Raw genomic sequence first — 20225 nt, 5'->3', positions numbered from 1 at the left:
CACTGTTTTGCCATTGGAAGAATCTGGAGGGTAATGATGGAGAAGGATTTCCACCCCTGCCACCCCACCCTGCTCACCCACTCTGGGAAAACCTATCCTGTCCCCATGACACACTAGCCATGCTAATGGAACCCACTCCCCTATCTCCACCAACCCTCTCTCTCTCCCTCCCACACACCCAGCTCTTCCCTCACACAAAGAATGGATATACTCTGACCCCAGACAGTTGCCAAATCCCATATGAGTTCCTTTCTTTCAGTCTCTTGCCCCTTTTCAACAGTGTCAGGAAGCAAACTGGTTGTTTTACAACTTGAATTTCCTCAAGTTTCCAGTTGAACATCTTCCATGGACATGCAATCTACTCCTCAGGTCAGAGGTCACACTGTCAACCCATGACATAGTGATAAGCAGACTGCATCTCCTGCCCAGACAGCACCTCAGGCTGGTGTGCCAAATCCCGAATAAATACACAGACAGAATGGGCCACTGGGAGAGGCCTGGGAGTATGGCAAAGGGAGGGGGGCGGTGGGGGAGGTGGCCAGCCAGGGAAGTAGTCACTGGGTCTAGGGCCACAATCACGTTTTTTATTCTCTAACTGCCTAATTGACTGTAACAGAAAACTAGACACTGTGGGGGTGGTAGAAAGATGTGGAGCAGGGGACCTGGCTCTTATTACTAACCAGGGGCCACCTTGGACACATCACTTCTTGCTATGCCTCAGTTTCCTTATCTATAAGGGGACTGGATTGCCCAGTGCTTCTCAAATTGGGGGGTCTGAAATACATTCACAGCCTGTGTGTCTGCCTCAAAATCTTGGAGTGCCTGTCTTTCTGGGGTGTCAAGCTTATTCAAGATTTTTGGGACCCCAGTCTTTTTACATGAAAGTATTTTTGCATCCTTGCTGATTGCTCAGAATGCAAAATATACATACATTTTAATTACGGTAACTAATAACTGATGGCATTTCAGCAGAAATTACTATGCGCCAAGTGTTCATCTCTTTTTAGATCCTCACAATTACCCAATGAGGTATTTTAATCCCATTTTATAGGTGAAAAAAACCTGGGGAATGGAGAAATAAAATAATCTAGCCAAGGTCACATGTTACTAAGCAATGATAAAACAAAAGATTCCCTCTCCCCTCAGAAAGATCTGGGCCCATTGCAAAGTGCTTTGGAATCTACCCCCAGACCCATAGGGCTTCTTTGATAAGCCTGAACAACACAAATCTCCAAAATGATCTCTGAAGTCCAGCTCGGACACTCCTAAATCAATTTTACTTAAATCGATGGATATGGGGCAACACACAGGATACCCCTGGAGGATGGCAGAAGCTGTGGAGAAGCCCTGCAGGGGTTCCAGGGGATTCTCTAGGTGGGGTTTCCCAGCCCCTCAGGCGCTTCCCCAAGAGTAGAGGGCGTGAGGCCTGGGCACGGGCCACCGCCTAGCCCAGGTGTTTCCAGCGGCATCGCCTGGCACTTCCTCGTTCCCGCGCGCCCCAGGCTCAGCGCGCAACGCCCAGCGCCGGCGCTCCTGCGGCGGGAGGGGGCCAGAGGGGAGATGTCGCAACCGCCGCCCTCCCTCTTTCCCCGCCTTGGCGCTCAGTCGCCTCCCAGATGAGCGCGCTCGCAGACGGCTGCGGGCCGCCGGGCGCCGGGCATGTCCCCTGAGTGCGCGCAGGCGGCGGGCACTGGGTCCCCGCGCAGCCTGGAGCGGGCCAACCGCACCCGCTTCCCATTCTTCTCCGACGTCAAGGGCGACCACCGGCTAGTGCTGACCGCCGTGGAGACGGTCGTGCTGGGCCTCATCTTTGCGGTGTCGCTGTTGGGCAACGTGTGCGCCTTGGTGCTGGTGGCGCGCCGACGGCGCCGCGGCAACACAGCCTGCCTGGTGCTCAACCTTTTCTGCGCGGACCTGCTCTTCACCAGCGCCATCCCGCCCGTGCTGGCCGTGCGATGGACCGAGGCCTGGCTGCTGGGCCCGGTCGCCTGCCACCTGCTCTTCTACGTGATGAGCTTGAGCGGCAGCGTCACCATCCTCACCCTGGCGGCCGTCAGCCTGGAGCGCATGGTGTGCATCGTTCGCCTGCAGCGGGGCATGCGGGGCCTGGGGCGGCGGGCGAGGGCCCTGCTGCTGGCGCTCATCTGGGGCTACTCGGCGCTGGCCGCGCTGCCCCTCTGCGTCTTCTTCCGAGTCACCCCGCAGCGGCTCTCCGGCCAGGACCAGGTGAGCGCCGGGCTGTGCGCGCCAGGCAGGTGTCTGGGGCGGGCTGTCAGGCGGGGATCCCACGGAAACGGTGACCTGGGATAATGAGTAACCAAAACAATAGAGCAAAAATAGGCGATTTGTTGCATTTAATTGTTGTGACACTGTGCCCGGTGCTCTGAAGTTTTAGCTCTTAAATTTCACTGCAGCGACGTAGGTCCGGTAAACGCCATCCATAAACTTGTAAATGGAGTCCCCCAAATGCCTGCAAAGTGCACTTTCTATATTGAGGGTAGTGAAATATGCGGGGAGCTTAGGAGCCAGCCAGATGGAACTTCGAGGATCCGGAATGGCTAATCGCATTCGTGTATATTGAAATCTGCTTTCTCCGAGGGTGCTACAGTACTCTCACTAGCACGGCCGCTTCACGTATGAGGAAGCGAGGCACACAGAGGAATGACTTGCTCAGGGCATCTCATCCTCAGTGCGAGGAGGAGCTGAGATCGTGCTCAGTATTTTCAGCGCGGGCTGGGGAAGGGTCCTGCTTTGAGAACCTGCTGGTAGAGTCAGGAGAAAGGGCATCGGAGACCCAGGGACCCCAGACCCAATGCTGCCACTAGGGGTGTCGTGATCCTGTCCCGGGGCCTCAGTTTTTCCAACTGCAAGACGGAAGGCTTAGACTAGACCACAGGATCTTGCACGGGGAGCCTTGATGATGGGTGGCTTCAGAATATCCTGGGCGCCGGAATGTTCGGCAGATTCCAGAGGCTGGCAGATGAGCTTTATTATGAGCAGTGTGTTCAGGGTTGCCATTAGGTTCTTTGTGGGGGTGAATGACCTAAAAAAAAAAAAAAAAAAGGTTCTGCAGATAATTTATGACATTAGCTCGGGTCCATTCCAGTTCGGCCGTCCAGAATCACGGTGCAGAATCGCGGTCAACGTCTGTTCCTGTCGCTGTCCCACTGCGCTCTCGCAGAGTTTGTGCGCTGAGATTCAGTTAGGTCCAGGCACCTGGGGGCCGGCCTGGTGGAGGACAGTGGCCGGTGGTTCTGGCTATCATCCCAGTGTGCCAGGTTTTCTGTGCCTCGTGGGTAGGGACAGAGAAAGAACAGGAGTCTGTGCGCCCTCTACAAAGGAAAGCAGGAGTCCTGCTCTGGGCTCAGCCTCTCCAAGGGTCTGCCCTAAGCTGGTTTTCCCACCCCCTCCCTTTCTTTACAACTCACTGATTTTCTGGCCTTATCAAAACCGTCACAAGCCACAGTCCCAAAGGGAGGCCTGCTCAGTGATCAGAAGGGAGTGAGAAGGTAAGCAGGCACAGGAATGAGATGTGACCTGGGGGAAGGCTTCCTGCTACGGAAGTGCACAGAGACTGAGCAGAGGATGCCCTCCTGGGTCTGTGCTCTGGAGCATAGACACAGATGTGGGCTTCCCTGGGGGTCTCCCCAGATCAGTCTCTCATACAGGCCTTTTAATGGCGCTTGAGAAGTCTGCATCCTGTGCAAGAAGTATCTCTTGCTCTCTCTTTTTTTTCTTTTTAACAAAAATCAGACCTAAAAGTCTGTTTCCTAATAGTTTATTTTTTGCATGGAATACATTGTGGGGTTTTTGTTTGATTGTTTTGTCTTGTTTTAAGGCCTTGAATGACTAATAGGCAGGAACCATGTCAGGCCTGTGGCACTTGATCAAAGGACATGGAAGCCTGTGGCCATGCCCCCTCAAGTGGGGGCCAGGATGGCTGGGCTCAGCTGAGCTGGTGGGGTGCCATCCGCGTAGCAGACCAAGGACCCTAACCCAGTGGGCAGGCCTGTCCTCCTCAGCCCAGATGTACTTGAGAATCAAAGTGGGTCACTTACATGCTTCTAAAATAAGTGAAAGACCAGGCCTCACCCCAGACCCATTGGATCAGCTGGAGGCTAGGTTTTGCTAACAGTCTTTTGATTAAGTTATTCTCTCACGGAATAATAGTGTATCTGTATTTTTCACAGACTTCGAGGGACTCTTCCCGATTTTTTTTTCTTCCAGAAAAAAATGACACTCGGGAAATTAAAGATCAAATAGAATAGATCTTCAGGGTATCTTATGTTCCCAGACATGTACCTTGTGCCCCTCCCTTTTACAACTGTTTTAGGTACACTTAAACTTAACTGACAAATGACACTTAAAAGGGCTCTTGTCCCTTCCCAGACTAAAACTGCTTGCCTACGTGGACACAGGTGGTTGTCTGAGCGAGAAGGCCCTCGCTCCGATGGGGGAGTGTCCCTGTCTTGTCACTCTGTATCTTACCTCTGGTGGGGTGTCTGTGTGGTTGGAGCCCCCAGCAGCACTTCCAGGATGACCAGAGCTGAACTGAGAGGTGCTTCCATGGAGACTTGTGTTGTGGTGGCTTTCCCTCCGTCTCCCTTGGGGCAGGCATGCAGACCCCTCTTGTATTAACACGGAAACACTTCCTTGATCATAGAGCCTTTGGGGAGGGATTGGGCAAAGCCACTGGGAGAGCACATCAGAAGCACCTTGGAAGATTGAGGGCTAGCTGAATTGGCCGCAGGAGCCCTCCTCCCTGAAATTAGTAGAGGTGGGGCAAGGGAGCTTGTCAGGAGAAAACCAGATGGTCCTTTCGAACTCTCCAACCTCTTTGTCTTTTCCCCATTGCATGCACCTGTCGATAAGCCAAGAACAGAAAAACTGCCCTGTTCCTCAAGGGCTGTGACCTGAGCATGTAGGAAACAACTCATTTTATAGGTGTGCAAACTGAGGCTCAGGGGTGGAAGACATAAGTTGAAAACAATGAGAAACGGGGGGAAAAAGAGTGTGGCCATTTAAAAAAAAAGAGACAGAGAAGGATCTAGGCTAGACTGAACAGAGTCTCACATTTAAAATTAGCAAAAGCTTGTTTTCTTAATCCTCTATTCCAGCTTCCTGTCTGTAGATTCTGCCCGCCCCTTCCTACCTGGACACTGAATACAGAGCTTTTGGACGGGGGACACTTTCCTACCCAAACCACCGGCTGAGGGAACTCACTAACCCCAAGCACATGCTGGCCACGTCCTCTTGAGGAGCTCTGGCCAGGGAAATAGTGCCTCTCAGAGCTTTCTGCCAATCTAGTGCTCCCCAGCTCCCCAACACAGGAACACGAGTACCTTTGTCCGTTTGGGCAGTGGGCGCCCCGCAGTCCAGGGTGACCAGCCTCCTTCAAACTTCCCTGCAGGGAGGATGAAATGATAGACATGCTAAAAATGCTAGATAATTTGGTATTCAGAGTGTGGGCTTTGGAGTCCTGCGTTCTGAGTCTGCGTCCCATCTCTGCCCTTTAGGAGCTGTGTGACAGGGGCGAGCGGTCCCCATCTCTCTACCTTCCTTTCCTCATTTGCAGACTGGGCATGATGACAGTAGAGCCTTATAGGATTGCCACGGGGACTAGCGTTCAGTGAGCGGGCCAACACCTGGCACGTACACAGTTAAGCACGCAGGAATTGCCAGCTATTATTAGTTTCCTTATCTTTGGTTATAAATATTTTAAACATTCTTTAAATAGTGTAATTCTGATTGCCGTAACATAATAGGTGGCCATTTTAAGAGGGTGGGCACATTCTAGCAACAGAGACATCTCAGCCAGGTCAACTCAGCCTGTTCCAACAGGATATCTGCCTGTGTGTGCTGTGGCTCTGGCCGGGCGCTGACCCTCATCGGCAGCTTGGGGGGACTGTCCACCCGGCCAGAATGTGCTGCCTGTTCATTGCACGAACATTTACCGAGCACCCCTCCCCGCTGCCCTCACCGCGAGTCACGTGACCAAGACGGGGTCCTGTTCAAGGAGGCTCCCGTATCGACAAGGCAGATGGTCTCAGACCTGGCCCGGTTTGTTTCTCACAGAAACCCTCCAAATAGGTGTTCGTATGTTCATTTTCCAAAGAGGGAAATGCCTAAAGTCATGGAGCAGGGATGCAACCAGAATTTCGCTCTGTTTCTCCCCGTGCCTTTCCCCGCGAGTTCGCACTTCCTCGGGAGCCCCCCGCTTCCTGCTCTGCTGCCCCGGTTTAGTACCAGGCCGAGCGCCGCCGTGTCTCTGCTGAGTGTGAACCGGCTGAGGAGAGAAACGCAGTTCGCCTGCTTTGTTACTCTTAGAGGATGCCTTTAAGATGTGAGAAAGTTCATCTCTTGCCTTGATATGTTCTTTTTTTTCTGTTGGGAAGCTGGAGGACAAGGGGATATCCACCAGGATTCCCACTTCCTTTAAGTCATCTCGAAGTCTTCCATTTTGCTTGAATAGGCGGAACAGGGAGAATGATTTGCAAAGGGATCCTCAGGGCTACTCCGAGAAGCATCATTAGAGAAGCTGACAGCAAACGGCTGGAATCAGGTGGCATTTCAAATAAGTCAGCCAGGGTGCAGCGGGGTCCGTGTGTGAGCAGTGCCTACAAATAGATGACCCCATCCACAGGGGAGTCTTCTTAGAAGAGAATGAGTGAGATCTCAGCTGAGGGTGAAGATGAAAGGCAGTTGGCCAGATTCGGACGTGGGGAACTGGAGGGACATTACGGGCAGAAGAAATAGCGCAGGGGTTGGCAAGACATGGTACTTGAAGGAGTGGTGGGGGCCAGCTGGAGAAGGGCCAGGCATGCCCCTTGAGGGAGTTTGGACTTACGAGGTGAGAGATGGCCTGGCCTGGGAGGGGTGTGCCAGCAAGAATGAGATACGTGTGTGCGCTGGATAGCTATTAGGGCAGAACTTAAAGGTTCCCTCTGAGTGGGGAAGGAAGAAGGAGACGGCAGAAAGCCCATACTCAGGTTGCTGGAAGCATAGGGAATGGTGACTCCATGCCCTGAGTCGGTGATGGCAGGAGGTGGAGACTTCTGGGGTGGGACATCGGAGCTTGACATGCTTCTGAGACATCCTTCGGAGATGTCGTCAGGGCACAGGGGTCAGTCTGGGGTTCAGGAGAAGACAGGGCTGGAAAAAGCAGCAGTGTCTTGGAAAAGAAGCCATGGAAATGGATGAAATTGCCCAGGAGAGGTAGAGGTTGGGATGGGGATACAAGTTACACTTAACGCCCTTGCATGTGGCCTCCTGCCTTCATCCATCCTGGTCCTGACACTGAGCTCCAGCATCCCCATTCTCCTGACTGAAGCCCATCCCTCCAAGCACAACAGGTGCAACGCCTCCGGGATGCTGCTCTCCTCTGGGACTGTGCTCGCCTGTCCCTGGTAGCTCTGGGCACTGCGGCTCGCTGCCCTGTATTGAAGTTTCTTAGCACTTCTCTCTCTCCCTGAGCACATCAGAGCCCTCTTGAGGGCAGGGGCCTCGCCTTGCCCATCCTCACAGTGGTGCAGCCACCAGGGCTCAAGTCAGTGAGTGGTTGAACAAAGCAATGAAAGGACAGTCGCTGGCTTGGCCAGCTCTGCTTTTGCAGGTCAGTAACAAAGCAGACCTAGACCTTTGGGTTTTCAAATTTCCTTTTTAAAAGCAGGAAACATTTCAAATGTGCAGAAAAAGTATAGGGACTATTATAAGACTCAAGTCTCCACCTTCCAGAGCCGACTCCTGCCGTGCTCCCTCCTAAGTCACAGTGCAGGAGAGAACACCTAGAATCAAAATAACATAAGTCAGAAGGATTTTCCCACAAAAACACAATTATAGCAGGCCAGCCCTTTGACTGTGGGCCTGGTGCCTGTAGTTAAAATTTTTAATGAGAATAAACACTGCACGTCACCAGGGATACCATATAAAGCTTTCTAAAGAGCATATAAATCCATCAGTCAGTCCACACGGGCCAGCCGCACTGTCTCTTCAGCCGTGCCCGGGGGTGCTGTGCAAAGTTCTTATCTCACTTCCTTATCACACTCCGTGACTGGCGCGAGTGCCACAAATCCAAAGGTAAAGGAGCGTCTTCATCAGAGTCATGAAATCGGGGGAACTTCCTGGATGAGTTCATTGTTTTTGTGGAAAAAAAAAATAGCTGGTTAGGTTTGCTAAACGAGCATGGTAATCCATATTTCATGTTTGATCCTCATTTCTTTTAAAAATTGACTTTTATCGCCATTTTTTCTCTTATAAAATAATATAGGCATATTCTAGAAAATTCAGATAAGCCAAAAGAACAAAAAGAACTTGAGTCGCACCTAGAAACAGACACTTAATTTTCTGGAATGTATCCTTCCAGTCTTTTGTCTACACGTATGTGTGTGTGGGGGGGGTGCACAGGTGTGTATCTGTCCATTCACACTACACATTTTCTTCAGCAGCACGGGGCTAATACATGAGGCAGAGTGTTTAGGGATCTACTTCTTTGCTCCTATTGTAGGGAGAACACCTGGCTCTATCATTATACCTTCTTCTACAAAATCGTGTTAAGCCTGGAGAGATTTTTTTTTTTTAAGATTTTATTTATTTATTCAACAGAGACAGAGACAGCCAGCGAGAGAGGCAACACAAGCAGGGGGAGTGGGAGAGGAAGAAGCAGGCTCATAGCGGAGGAGCCTGATGTGGGGCTCGATCCCATAACACCGGGATCACGCCCTGAGCCGAAGGCAGACGCTTAACCGCTGTGCCACCCAGGTGCCCCAAGCCTGGAGAGATTTTGGCAGACATTCTGGAGAAGGCTTCTGGAAAGAGGTGGAGGCCTTTGGGGTTTTTAAGAAACGGTTCTGGGATCTGTTTTTGTGCCCTCCCTGTACATTTTCCTATCTCAAGTATAGGAAACAGAGACCCAGGCACCTTCAGGACTGGAATCATCTCTTCTGATCATTGCTCCAGCATATTTGCTGGTCCATGTTGCCCCCCGGTGTGGTAGACTGAGGGCATGGTGGGCAGAGATCATCTCAAAATAATCACCACACTACCAATCCTCAGAAGATCCTTGAGAGACACACATTTCTTTCCAATCACCACAGCGTAGAAAGATCTAATGCACTTTGTCCCCTCAGGTATGGAGGGGATGGGGATGGAAGAACACGTTTTGGGAATTATTAGTACATTTGTGAGGCATCTAAACTACATAGGAAAAGGAAGCAACATTCTCACACCCCTTTCAAGGTACAAATATGATTGAAGCATTCTTCCCTGCTTGACCTGCCTTCAGAGTTTTCTTGGTAGGTCCCCGGATTTCCTTTATAACCACTTAGCTCTCTGGGGAAGATACGATATGATTGAAAAGAGCTACGCGTCTAGTGTCTTAGACTAATGCTTTAGGAAGATGTTTCTAAGCCTTGGTTGTCTCCTCTGTGTCATGGGAAAAATAATAATGTGTATTTCAATATGGTTGTTGTGAATGTTCCATGAGATAATGTATGTAAAGTGCTTCCTGGCATAGAATAAATGCTCAGTGAATATCAGATTTACTATTTCCTGTTCATGCTGAATAGGAAAAGAAGTGCCTATGTGTTTGCATTTTGAATTTGAGCACCCCATTATGACATACGTGATAAAAGTTCTTTGCCCCTGCTTAGCGTAGCATTCAACAAATACTGGCTGAATGAATGAACGATGCCATAAATCATACCACTACAATTGGTTCAGATGCCTTGTCCACCAAAAGTCAATGATGTGCTCTTTTTTACACAGAATGTGCTCTTGAAGGTCTGTTCTGTGTGTTCAGAAGTGTTCAGGGCAGCTCGATTTCTAAGTAGTTCTGCTCCCGCAGTCAAGCAGGCTCGGGAACTTTGTGTTTGGGAGGACAGGCAGACACACAGATCTCTTTGCATTGACCTATTTATTCTTTGGAGGAAATTGTTGCTGCAGCTCCTAGTAACTATATAATAAGGTCCCCACATGCTTCGAGGTTGGTAATTAGTGTCAAACGCTCGAAATCAGCACAACATACTGACAGCAGCAAGGTCGCAAACCAGGCCTTTCCGCCCCATGCCAGTGGTTTTCCATCTTGAAAGCTGGAGAATTGTGTGGGGCTGTTGCATGTCCCTCTGCGGGAGAGACACGTGAGGATAGAGCTTCCAAGTCCGGGCCCCAGTATTGTCTTGGAGTAAGCCGCGGCTTTCTTTGATGCAGCTTGACGCATTTTAGACATTTGCACGGCCCCTAAATGAACCCTCAGTGCCTTAACACGGTTTCTGGTGGCTTCAGCGGCCCCAGAGTGACTTCACTGCAGCCTCGCCCCTGTGCTTACGTGTTTGTGTGCGGCGTGTCACTTCCAATCTGTGTAACATTTTAGGGCTGGGCTTGTCACCTGTAAAATGAAGGACTTGGCAGAGAAGGCTCAAGGGCTCTTGGCAGCTCCGTCCAGGGAAGTGGAAAGAGCACTGGACCTGGAGTCATGCCCGGGAACCAACTGGAGCTGTTATCAGCATGTGACCCTGAGACCCCGTTGTGTCTCCTGGAGAATGGGCATAATAGCTGTAGTTATTCTGCGGGTCAGAGAGAAATGGTTCACAGGTGTTTGCGCGGGCAGGGGAAGGGACGCGGAGCATTCATGTCTTCCTGGTTGCGTCGTGGTCACACCCCAGTGTAACAGTGTTGGATACTCTCCTACTGGGACTGCGCTAAAGGCAAATAAGAAGCCACCATGGAAATGATGTTCTCTTCCTTTTTGTAACTAGGAAATTCTGATTTGCACACTGGTTTGGCCCAACATTGCCGGAGAAATCTCCTGGGATGTGTCGTTCGCTACTTTGAACTTCTTGGTGCCAGGACTGCTCATTGTGATCAGCTACTCCAAAATCTTACAGGTATGTCTGCTTTGAGCACCACAGCTGAACTCTACTTGGGCTGGGATGTGTCGGATGGAATCAGCCTTCCAGGTCGGAAGTTACGTTAGCGTTCACGCCAGCCCAATCCTGGCTCCCTGCCCAGACCCACCCCTCTGCAACACTGAGGGGCAAGAGTTTGGTATATAAAAAAAGAAGTTATATCTTTATGACTGTTATTATTAGTTTTATTATTTCACTGCTCACTAAAGTAATACAAAGCTCATTATAAAAAAATTAAAGACGTAGAAATGTATAAAACAGAAACCAAACATCTACTCCCATTGTTAACAGTTCAAAGTAAATTTTTCAGGTTATTTTCTTATAAATTTACCTATATACATAACTTTAATGCCGTGTGTATACATGTATATTTATAACACATATTTGACTGTATAAAATGGTCAAATATCAACCATATATCATGGTTCAACCCAATGTTTTTTTGTTTGCTTCAGAGTTGAGATAACACTATTTGTAGTTTCCTTTTTTGGCTTAACACTAGATTGCAATATCTTTCTACATTTGTTTTTATATCTCTGTCTCTTTATTTTTAATGGCTTGATGCTCTTCTGTCATACGGATGTGACATAATTTATTTTATGGGCTTCTGGGTTGAGTCCATTGTTACCCCATTACAAACAGCAATAACAGTGATGGAGAATGTACACTTCTAAAAACTTTTTATTGAAGTGTAATCTATATCCAGAAAAGCATACGCAGCATACAGGCACAGCTCACAAACTGACCACACTCCTAGAAGCTTCTCCCAGAAACAAAATGAGACACAGAACATTACCAGAAACCATCTCCCGTGACCTTCCCATTGCTACCCCACACTCCCGAGAAGGTGCTTTTCAAAAGTGCGCCGAGCCAGGAAGTGATGTCCACCTTCGAAGTGAGTACGTGCAGGGATGCAGAAAGGGCCCGCGGGCCTGGCTCCTGCCTCTTGACACAGCCTGTTCACGAGGGCTCAGGCAAATGGCGTGTGCTCGTGCTCATCTCAGAAGGGTTATTGCAAAACCTTGGGTTCTCTTGGAGGTTTACAGTTGTTGAATCTTGGTTTTGATTGCATATTAGAGGTCATCTGGCAAACGAACTTATTGAAGTGGGGCCCTGTAGGTCCTGCTTGCTAGCTGGCCACTTTTAAGGCCCTGTCTTTGTAGCTGAGAATCTGTAACCTTCTTAGATGCTCAGAACCAAAAACCAGGCCAACCTCCAGCTGGGTCTGCTAATCCTGGGTCCTGTGGGAGGTGGCCAGTCACGCTCTTCTCTAGACTCTTCCCCACGAGCTGACTTGTGACCCACTTAAGTAACACCCAGCCTGGGGCTTGTTCAAGGGTATGAAGCCGATTCAGGCCTGGAGTTAAGGTCTGTAACGTGTTTGTAGTGGGGGCCTGGCATGTGTAAATGCAACGTCAGAATTAGCTGTTATTACCCTAAAAGAAAAGGAGTAAGGGAAAAAGGAAGATAAACTTAGAATGAATTCTTTAAAAATTATTTAACAAATATTTATGTAGTATTGACAATGTGTCAGGAACGAATTCATTTATCCTATCAAGAATGACAGATGAGGAAACCAATGCACAGAAAGGCTAAGTCACTTGCCCAAGATCACAGAGCACACAAGCAGCCGGATCAGGACTCACACTCAGGCAGAGTCCTCACACTTTAATTCCTCAGACATTTGTTAAGGATCTGCTCTATGCAACGTGTTGGTGGGGAGTGGAGATTGGTCAAGAGTGAGCAGGTCGCATTCTTGATCCAGAAGGAGCTTTAACCCGGGAAAGGAAGGGAGAGACAGACGAAGGCGCTGCTGTTCGATGCGGTGAACTGCTGGTCCCCCGGATAGTGTGGCGCTGGGACTCAGCGTGAAAGCACGCGGCAAACTGTTGAGTGCTGCGCAGATGTCGGAAGTGAATGAGGGGAAGGAGAGAAGAACAAAGGGCTGTGAAAGGCAGACACGGAGACAAGAAAGGGGTCTTTTAATAACCTGGTTTTTGAGTCCTTGCTGTGTGGCCTTTGGCAAGATATTTATTTTCTCTGAACCTCAGCTCCCTCATCTGCAAAATGGCGATGGCTCGGACAGTGTAGGATTGTTGGGAGACAGGTCAGAGATACTGCCTGCTGGTAGCAGGGGACGAGTAAACTAGTGCTGTTGTTGTGTGTTAGGCTGGCCCTCTGACCCTTGTCTCAGAGCATGCTGGGGAAAGGTACCGTTGAGATTTTGAATAAGCCGCAGGGCCCAGATTTGGAGCAAGGCAAGAACAAGGAACAGACACTAGAGCAGGGCTGGCTGGAGCAGGCCTCCTCCCTGGGCGGTCGCACTCCTGAGTCCCCTAGAGGCAGCGAGGGCTCGGGTCCGCCCCTTTGAACTTCACCTCAGACATCTCAGTCACCTTCTGAGGGAGGATTGACTTATCCCACCCTCTTCCATCTTTTTCTCAGGCCAGGGCCCATGAGGAAACATTCCAGGAGCCCCGAGGGCCCTGATGGAGTTGGGGAAGGTGTCCTTGTATCCGTCCGCCTCTAAATTGCAAGTTGTCACTTTCCAGACCCATGGCCAGCCTTCAGTTCTTCCCCTCACAGACCCCAGGACAGCTCCTGGATGAAACAGAATATGTATCATGACTCACGGTTATGAAACGGTGCTCTGAGGGGTGACTAAAGACACCATTTAGATCCCATTGCTTCCCTCACACATCGGGCAAAACTCAAAGCCCTCACCTTAAGACCCCATGTGATCTGGCGGCCATCTCACCTCATTTCTTGCCCTCGCTTGTGTCCACATTGGCTGTGGGACTGTTCCTCACACAGCCAAGACACGGCTGCCTCAGGGCCTTTACACCTGTGATTTCCTCTCCTGGATCTCTATTCCCCCAATTTCTGTGTGGCCCACTCCCCCACTCCATAAGGTCTCTGCTCAAAAGGCTCTTCCCCAGAGACCCTTCTCACCATTCTCTAGTTGCTTATTGCCCTGATTTATTTCTCTTCAGTGCTCTTACAACCCCTGTCATATTCCGTTTTTGCGTACTTATTTGTAAAGCATCTGTTTTGCTCACTAGAACGCAAGCTCCATGAGGGCTGAGGCTTGGTTTTGTTTCCTGCTGTAGCTCCATGCCCAGCACAGAGCCTGGCTTATGCGTTGCAGACACTCAGTAAACACTCGCTGAATGAGTAAGACACAAATTTTGGGTCACATTGAAAGGGCCTACAATAAATACCTTCTCCTTTTGGATAGCAGGAAAGTCACTGAACGAAAAGGCCTAAGACCCAGATTTCAGTCCAAGCTTTATTACTGTGTGACCTTAGGCAAGTCATTTAACTACTGTGGGCCTCAGTTTTTCTGGAGCTAGGTAGACCTCGATGGATTGTTTGATGCACTAAAATGAGAGTGTAGATATGATAATATTTCGAACAGGCTGCTAGACTTTAATTGGAAAGAAATCTAGCATTGTGATTTTGAAAATCATGCTAATGAAAATATAAGACTTTAAAAAAGTTACTTTCCACCCCACGAGCCAAACTAACTACCGCTCATTTCCTGGGAGGACTGTGATGTTTGTCCTCACTTTGGACCCGTGGGTTTGCCAGGCGGGTAACTTGGAAGCAGGCAAGCTGCCAGGTGGATGGAGTGTCTGCATGGACCCTCATAGCTTGCGTCTCTCTCCCACTGAAGGTACTCACAACTCAGAGACACTGGATCAGCTTTTCAGCGGAATTCTTCTGTCAAGAGAATAACTCTTTAAAATGAATTGAACATCAGTGTTAATCAGCTATTTTCATAGAGACACAACCAGCAACTCCTCTGAAGCCATAAGACACATAACTCCACCTGTCACCCCTTCCCCTTCTTTCACCTGTCAGTACTGCCTCTGACTCAGTTTCCATGTATGGGCCTGAGAAGTGCCTCTTTAAAATCACCTTGATCTTGGATTCCTCTGAAGCAGCATCTCCCCTAAAGCACTCTCTAGAACTCCATGGGCTGTTAGATGTTAAAAAGGGGTCCATGATCACATGAGTTTGGGAAATGCTGATTAATCCGTGTTAAGTGGGTTTCTTCACTGCAGGGCTTCTGAGAGGCTTCATTACACTAACGTCCTTTGAGGGTCTCCAACGCAGGAACAGAGGAGGCAGCACTGCTAGGTCTGACCACAGACCCCCTTTTCCCCCGCAGAGCATCTCTTTGCACTGGTGTTCCGTGGATCTCCTTTGGGGAACACTGCTCTAACGTCCCTGCCCCGGGTGCCGGTTCTGCCCGATGCAAGGACGGACAGCAGGCCTCAGCTGGGCTCTTTGCTTCCAGAGCTGCTCCACGAGCTCGGGGCGGGGGCCTTATTCACTGTTCTGCCTTCCCTGCTTCCTCTTTCCTCATGACTTCAGCACGCTATACGTCGTCAGTGGAGTTTTCCGATCAATACTTTCCCAGGGTACTCATCTCCCAGTCACTCCCAAGTGCCTTCAATGAGGCTGTCCCTGCTAGCTGTCAGGACTTGGTTTCCATCGTCACCCAGCAACCACTGCCATGGCAAGAAGCTTCTACCTCGTGCCAGCTTGTAGATTTCTGGCTCCCCTCCTCGTTCTCCATGTACATGCTAGAATGGAGAGCAGGTGGGCAGGGCTCCCTTCTTTCTTGCTGACTATCCAGCACCTGTCAGAGTATGTGGCACACGGTAGGGGGTCAGTAAGTGTTTGCCGATGCGAGAGTGAGGGTCTAGTTTGAAGTTGGAAAACCCTCCCTTATCTCAGCGTGCACCTGAGAAACGAACTCCGTTTCAGCTAAACATGAACGTGTTAGGTAGTGAACACGCAGCCCCCTCTCCACGTCTGGCCCTCATTCCCCAGCTTCGGGGCCTGCTGGCTGGCAATGGAGCGGGAGGTGGGCCCTCTGGAAGCTGCTGATGGACCAAGCAGCCCCCAAGGGAGAGCCAACCCCTAGGGCCCGAGCTATGTCAGTGGGGACCCACCTCTCCCTGTACCCACCAGTTGGCAACCACGGTGTGGAGGCACAGAGTGGCAAGGGTGTGAGGTGGAGAGATGTTTCCCCTGGGCCTTCGGACACTCACACGGGTGTTAAGTCCGTGCCTCTCAAAAGGACAGTTTACAAAGTGACTCTTTTCAAAGAACTGGGAGAAAATCCCAAATCTGTTGTCCTGAATTAGTAGTCCCCTTAGAGTCAGCAAGGACCACCTGGGAGTTTGTGAGAAGTACAGTTTTCTGGGCCTGCTCAGAGCCACAAAAGCACGTATCTGACAGTGGGCCCAGGCACTCGCCTGGTGACTCCGACATGGGGGCCACGGATCACACTCCTGGGAGCTCCATCCTCTCTGCCCGTAGCCCCACAGTGAAGAGCTCAGACACCTGCCCCTGAGATGTGCTTCCCCCCACCCTGGACCATGAGCCCTGAGCACATTACCTCACCTCTCAGAGCCTCCATCTCTTGTCCCCAACACGGGGCAATGACAGAACCTACCCCAAAGGCCTGTTTAAAGGATTAAAGTTAACCCTCAAGTTAGTCGAGCATTGAATTTCTCCTAAAACACATGAAGCATTCTGCACCATGACAGAGACATTTTAAAGCCTGGGTAAAATTAACTAGTCTCGTCATCTAACGTGGGGAGGGGAGCAGCAAGGAGCCACACTGGATTATAATGAGCCCATTTTCTTCTCACTCCCTGAAAGTCGTGGGAATCATGGGCAGAGGAAATGGCAGCATCAGTCAGTGCTAAAAACAGACCCAGCCACTTATCCACTCGGACCATGAGTCAGCCCATTTCTCTGTCTGCTCACAGTCACTGTCAGGCACTTGCTAGAGCCCCGGCCCACAGAAGCCATAGGGCTGCCCAGCCCCCAGGGAGCCTGCAGTCTGCTGGAGGTCAGAGGTAGCCATGACGCATCAGCATTGACCACGTGGCTGGCCACGTGGCAAGGGCCACATGAGTACCGAAACAAAGCGCTGCGGGATGCCACGTGGGAGATGAACCAAGAAACCTTCTCGATGTTGCTGGCATTAGAGCTTGGAGTCATAGGTCAGGCAGAAGGATTTCCATTGGTGGAAATAGTAGAGGGTAGGAAGGAACTAGTTTAAGATTAAGAGCGTGGGCTGGAGTCAGACTGCCTAGGTTTGAAGCCCAGCTTTGTGACTGCTTAGCTGGGTACTGTTGGGCAACTTCCTCAACCTCTTTGAGCTTCAGTTTTCTCATCTGTAAAATGGAGATCATCAAATTAGATCTGTCACAGAATTGTTGGGAGAATGTAAAGAGAAAAGCCAAGTGATATGTACAGGGCCTGGCACGTGCTCAATAAATAGGAATTTACATCAACATCACTCAAAAAATAAGTGTAAGACACTGTATGAAGGACTCTAGCCCTCTTTGCAGGGCAGTGTGGACAGCACAAACAATGAGGCTGCTGTTGGAATCGTCTCTTAGGTGCCCACCCCTGTGAGGGGACTGTCCCCTCTGTTGGTCATGGTGTCTGATCTCCATGTAGCTGGTAGTGGTGCCAACAGAGCCCACCGATTGGGGGATCATTCCCAAACGGCCCACACCCCAGGCATCGTGGGCCCTTCCCAGACCAGCTTCGTTTTCAGGCTGAGTCCTGGCAGCCCCAGTCCTAGCAATTGAGCAGCTCCAGTCTCCACCGCCTTCCATCGCCCCCACCTCAGGGGCCTGTGGCAAGACTAGGATCCGTTTCAATTGCTCCTGTAAAGGAAAGGAACCAAGTGTGGGGGTTCAGGGCTCCCTTTCTGCCCAGACTGGCCACACCCTTGTGCCATCTCCCACTGCCCCCTCTGCCACCCAAGAACCTGGAGGGGAGGGGAAACGGACAAGTGTGCGTGCTGCCACTTCAACCAGTACCCCTCCCCTTAAAAAAGGTGAAATAAATACAATTCCCATCAGTAGGGCCCTGGATAAATTCCGGGACAGCCCTACTGTGGAGCCTCTGCCACCACGGACAAGATAACAAGAACGAGGTGTCTTCTGTCTGGGCTGGCATGCAGCGAGCACCGGTATCCACTGCTAAGTGAAGACAAAGAAGGGGAAGCATGGGGTGCGTGGTGTGGTCCCATGTGTGTGCAGAGCCAACGTGCAGAACCTGTGTTCCCACGGCCGGGCACGCGTGTGATAGCAGAGCATTCCCACAAGGACATACAGGCCCCTGGTCCCCGCTCTCATCCGGGGAGTGGAAATGGAGGGTACAGGAGGCCACAGGCCTTGTATCTTGAATTTGATCTGCTTCCGTATCATACTGGTTGAGTTTGTACCTTGAACACATGCCGCTTTTATACAGTTAGTTACTTACGTCTTTCAAAAAAAGAAATACTTGGGAAGATGTGTGGCTTAGTCGGTTTGTGCTGCCGCCACAACATGCCACAGACTGGGTGGCTTCTAAACGACAGAAGGGTATTTGTCACAGTTGTGGCGGCTGGAAGTTGAAGGCGAGGGTGCCCTGCTCCAGGCTGCAGACTGCCCACTTCTCGCCGTCTTCATGTGGTGGAAGGGCCAAGGGAGCTTCCCGAACGGCACTGCTCATGAGGGCTTGGTCCCCATAACCTGATCTCCTCCCAAAGACCCCACCTCCTAATGCCGCATCCTTGAGGGTGCCGTAACATTCCGCCATATGAACGCGGACCCTAGCCACGGGCGTCTGTTCACAGATTTCTCTTCTAGACCATCCAATTCAGCCTTTTCACTTCTGCATCAACTGTGTTACAATTTGGACGATTTTCTGCCTTATTTCCAGGGGGTCAGCCAGGTGCCCCATTTCCACAGAGCATTCTAAGTGTAGGCAGCTGTCAGGCCACTGAGACAGGCGCTCTGCACACCAAGTTCCAAAGCCGAATTGTCCCAGGGCAGCAGGGATGGCAGATTCCAATGCTGGAAGCTTTGCTCCTCCTAAGTCAGAACCCTCACCGTCCTGCCGTGAACTGTGGCTCTGGCTCTGCTTTGTGTTCCCGCAGATCACCAAGGCGTCAAGGAAGAGGCTCACGGTGAACCAGGCCTACTCGGAGAACCACCATATCCGCGTGTCCCAGCAGGACTTCCGGCTCTTCCGGACCCTCTTTCTGCTCATGATCTCCTTCTTCATCATGTGGAGCCCCATCATCATCACCATCCTCCTCATCTTGATCCAGAACTTTAAGCAAGACCTGGTCATCTGGCCATCCCTCTTCTTCTGGGTGGTGGCCTTCACGTTCGCCAACTCAGCCCTGAACCCCATTCTCTATAACATGTCACTGTTTAGGAATGAATGGAGGAGAATTTTTCACTGTTTCTTCTTCCCGGAAAAGGGAGCGATGTTTACAGATACGTCTGTCAGAAGAAATGATCTGTCTATTATTTCCAACTAATTAAATTTTCTCTGTAGGCAGAATTTTTCACCCTCTGGAAGGCCATGATATGTTTTCAAGGGGAGTTAATTTCCAGGACCACCACATCAGTGTAGCCTGCTTTAAGAAAATGTAACCTATGCAAACACACATGTATGCACCAGTCAATCAAGGGGTGACCATTCCGTACAGCAATTTTACCCTTTACAAAGGGTTTTGCTATGGGATCCTTTTAAATATGAACTTTTTTCAGTATGTTTGTAATATGATTGAGTTTAATAAATTTTTATTTATAACTGTTCAGCAATCACATCTCTTACATGTAAAGCCACACCATGCTGGTTTCTAGAATGAGTCTTGGAAATGAATCCAGGACCCAGATTTCTCCTTGAAGGGTCACAGCCATTCTAGGTACCACCCCACCCCCACCCCCCGCCCTGGACTTGCAAGGCCTCAATACCATTCACTAATGTCAAGAACACTTGAGGAATTTCTAAGGAATAATTAAAGGCGACTTTAGTTTTTCTCTTATAAGAAATGCCATGGACCCCTTTAGGAGAAGCCATGTTATGAAATCAGAGAGGAGATAGGATGATTCAAAACATCGAAAGTGAGAACACAAGAGATTCCCTCCACTAATCCACCTGTCAGGTCCTTCTTAAGCACATGCTATGGCCAGACAGCCACAGCCCCTACCCTCATGGAGCTTATGTACCTTCTATTCGGGGGGGAGAAGCACTAAACAGAAATCAGTAGATAATATAAATAGAAGTCAGTAGAGAGTGGAGTGTCATCATGAAGAAATAGGACGGTCATGGCAATTTGGATGGGGTGGGGAGGGGTCTAGGAAGACCTCTCTGGGGGATGATATTTGGGCCAAAAGGGAAACTACAAGAAAGAGCCAACCATCTGAATCCAGGGGAGCAGAGCTTTGCAGATCTTGCAGACGCTGGCCCTGGTGCAAAGGGGCTGTATACCCTAAGTCTGGTGTCGGC

At 50.2% G+C, this 20225-nt stretch overlaps 1 protein-coding gene across 1 annotated transcript; it reads left to right on the top strand.

Annotated features, from left to right (window-relative positions):
* The first annotated feature begins 1631 nt into the window (after positions 1-1631).
* FFAR4 (free fatty acid receptor 4) lies at positions 1632-19531 on the top strand. Its single transcript, XM_008696357.2, has 3 exons — positions 1632-2226; positions 10752-10880; positions 18862-19531. The coding sequence occupies exons 1-3, from the start codon at positions 1660-1662 to the stop codon at positions 19249-19251; spliced, it is 1086 nt and encodes a 361-aa protein (XP_008694579.2). The 5' UTR covers positions 1632-1659; the 3' UTR covers positions 19252-19531.
* The last annotated feature ends 694 nt before the right edge of the window (positions 19532-20225 follow it).

Source organism: Ursus maritimus, unplaced genomic scaffold (genome assembly GCF_017311325.1).
Source record: "Ursus maritimus isolate PB19 unplaced genomic scaffold, ASM1731132v1 scaffold_7, whole genome shotgun sequence".
Lineage (NCBI taxonomy): Eukaryota > Metazoa > Chordata > Mammalia > Carnivora > Ursidae > Ursus > Ursus maritimus.
The sequence above is the reverse complement of the archived record's forward strand: the minus strand, read 5'-3'. Positions and strand labels throughout refer to the sequence as shown.